The sequence below is a fragment of the Perca flavescens genome, chromosome 17, assembly GCF_004354835.1.
Source record: "Perca flavescens isolate YP-PL-M2 chromosome 17, PFLA_1.0, whole genome shotgun sequence".
In the NCBI taxonomy this organism is placed as follows: domain Eukaryota; kingdom Metazoa; phylum Chordata; class Actinopteri; order Perciformes; family Percidae; genus Perca; species Perca flavescens.
The window spans coordinates 31832714-31835213 of NC_041347.1; the positions used below are offsets into that span (position 1 = coordinate 31832714).

A 2500-nucleotide genomic window follows, 5' to 3' on the forward strand; every position below is an offset into this window, starting at 1 on the left:
GACATCTTTTCTGCTTTTTTTGACTCAAAAATGTGGTATAATTTCCTTCAAATTAGGTTTATTGACCATGAATTCCAAAAGTAAGTGTAACAGTAGTGGTAATAAGTTGGTGGGTGGCGCGTATACAGTACTGGTGGTAGTGGACAAAAGCGGCAACAGAAAATTCTACGGTTCGTCAGATACCAAAACCCCGTCAAAAAGCCCAATATTCGGCCGAATCCGAAGCCGAATCCTGGATTCGGTGCATCCCTGATGTTTTCTTCTGTGTCTGCAGGCCAAACACAAGCGCTACCTCGGCCACTCGCCTCACGTGACCAACATCCGCTTCTCCCACGAAGACAAATACGTGATCAGCACAGGAGGAGACGACTGCAGGTAAATCTGAAACATGTAGCAGTAACATCAATGTTTTCTTTCCACCTGTCTGAAAGAAGACCTGGAAGATAAATATCCCGACCTCTATAGACCAAGGGGGTAAGCCAGCATCCAGAAAGCATACCTCCTATTGGGATTCTGATGCTACAAAGCCATCACCTCCCGTTAGCATCCCATTGACTCCCATTCATTTTGACGTCACTTTGACAGCGAATAACTTTACATCTGAAGCGTTTAAAGACTCTATTTGTCCGTTGTTTATTTCTAAAGAAATACGACAATGTATAAGAGGCTCCATTACCTTGTAGCTCACGTTATGGCTCCGTAGCAGACGCTTTTATAACAATAGGCTAACGATTGGGTCATAACCACGAGACTTACTGTCACACAGTAGAGGAATTACCGTATAGTACAGGAGAAGCTCACAGGCAGTTTGGACTTCCATTAGCTGTTTAGGTTTAATTACTAATGTTAACTAGCATGTTAGTGATCAGTAATTAGCCTGTGTCTATGTTATCTCCTTACATATACCTACACTCTCCGTCTCTGTAAGATTGGGAATGATTGAGATTTCTCTCGGCACAGCTACCAGAAGACTTCACACTTTCAGACACGTTGCTCACGTCACATCTACGTCTTCAAGCTCAGTTGGAGGCTGCTCAGTAACACTCAGCCAGCACCGGGAAAGAGACTTCACTGGTCTCCGTCGAAGTCTATGGCGTCGCTGTGTCCATTTATGTCACTGTTTATGCTATAAACTGACCAGTTGTAGCGTCACACCTTAAACTGTCCACGTCTGTTTGTGTGTTGCAGCGTGTTTGTGTGGAAATGTGTGTAAACGCAGAGACTTCCGCCGTCTGGTGACGCTTTTTCTCCAAAGCGCCTTAACAGCACCACAAGTGGATCCGGGGGGGGGCAATCGAACCCACAACCTCCAACCTTCGTTTTAAGGAGATAGATGAGGATGGAGACGTTTGGATCCTGTTCGACTGAGACGCTTTATGATGGATTTCGTGAGCCTGAGCTGGAAGGAAGGAAGAGTCGGAAAAGAACCTTGGACCTTTTCTCGGTCTGAACTTTTCTTTCATTTGGATTCACAACTGCCCAATCAGAAGCCAGCGAGTGACTCGATACGACTCCGCCACAGTGGAGGGGAGAGGTTTAAAGGGGCGCTATGCAGTTTTGGCAATTTCTTCGCTGTTTTCTCGCTTTTTGCTGGAAAGTTTCTCTATATAGCCCCCCCTACAGCTTCGGAAAATAGATATTTGGTTGTAAAAACACGTTGGCAACCAAGTCCACTGAGGTAGACAGCTAGTAAGCCACAGCGATCATAATAAAAACCTTTACAGACAATAGCAAACATCCTGAGGTCACATTAACAAGAAATACAAAGATTAAACTGTTAAGGATAATTTCCGTGCGCACAGAGAAAATAAAACACAGAGAATGGTTACAAGTGATATATTGCAAAGGTTTTATGTAATTAATTAAAATGAATTGCAGGGGAGCTACAAAGCAAAGGTGTCATTCAGTTTCACACACAGAAACACATTGAATATATATAGTGGTTGCAAGTGTAGAAGCCTACGCTTATTGGAAAGCAGCCAAATGAATATTTTTACAAGCCAATGACAAGGTTTCTTAACAATTTCCAGTAGCCAATAGCAAACTTTTAAATGTCTTGAGTCAAGCTTGTCCTTCAAACATTCTGACATATTCTCTTCTTCAATGACAAGCTGCAACATACAGATTTTATAAATAGTCTCAAGCCTCTCTACAGCTCATCAATCAGTGAGACAAAAACCCTTTGCATAGGTAATCTGACTGCACCCAATGTCAGAGCTCATACAACAGTGAGACAATTTTGATCAGATGCATTCAGAGAAATGTTAAAATGATTAACAAAACTTGAAGGAACATGATTTTCTTTAACAAAACTGAGTTTATCCCAAAGATACTTACAAGTGCAACAGCAAGAACGCCAGGTCAGCATCGGATCTGCAGGCTTCTGTTTGTCTCAGCCATTCTCGCCATTCTGAAAACGCAGCTCCTATGTTTACTCCTATGTGTCTGACTCCTCTCTCGGTCAGTCTGCCGTTTCCTCTTCCTCTGTTCCTCCAACAAT

The 2500-nt window shown here is 42.9% G+C and overlaps 1 protein-coding gene across 1 annotated transcript in view; it reads left to right on the forward strand.

Annotated features, from left to right (window-relative positions):
- LOC114571786 (echinoderm microtubule-associated protein-like 6) overlaps window positions 1-1721 on the forward strand; it is a 181344-nt gene extending 179623 nt beyond the window's left edge. Inside the window, 2 exon segments of the mRNA XM_028602978.1 lie at window positions 275-375; window positions 1189-1721. Coding sequence (XP_028458779.1) covers window positions 275-375; window positions 1189-1213 — 126 coding nt within the window. The 3' untranslated portion in view covers window positions 1214-1721.
- Window positions 1722-2500: the final 779 nt, after the last annotated feature.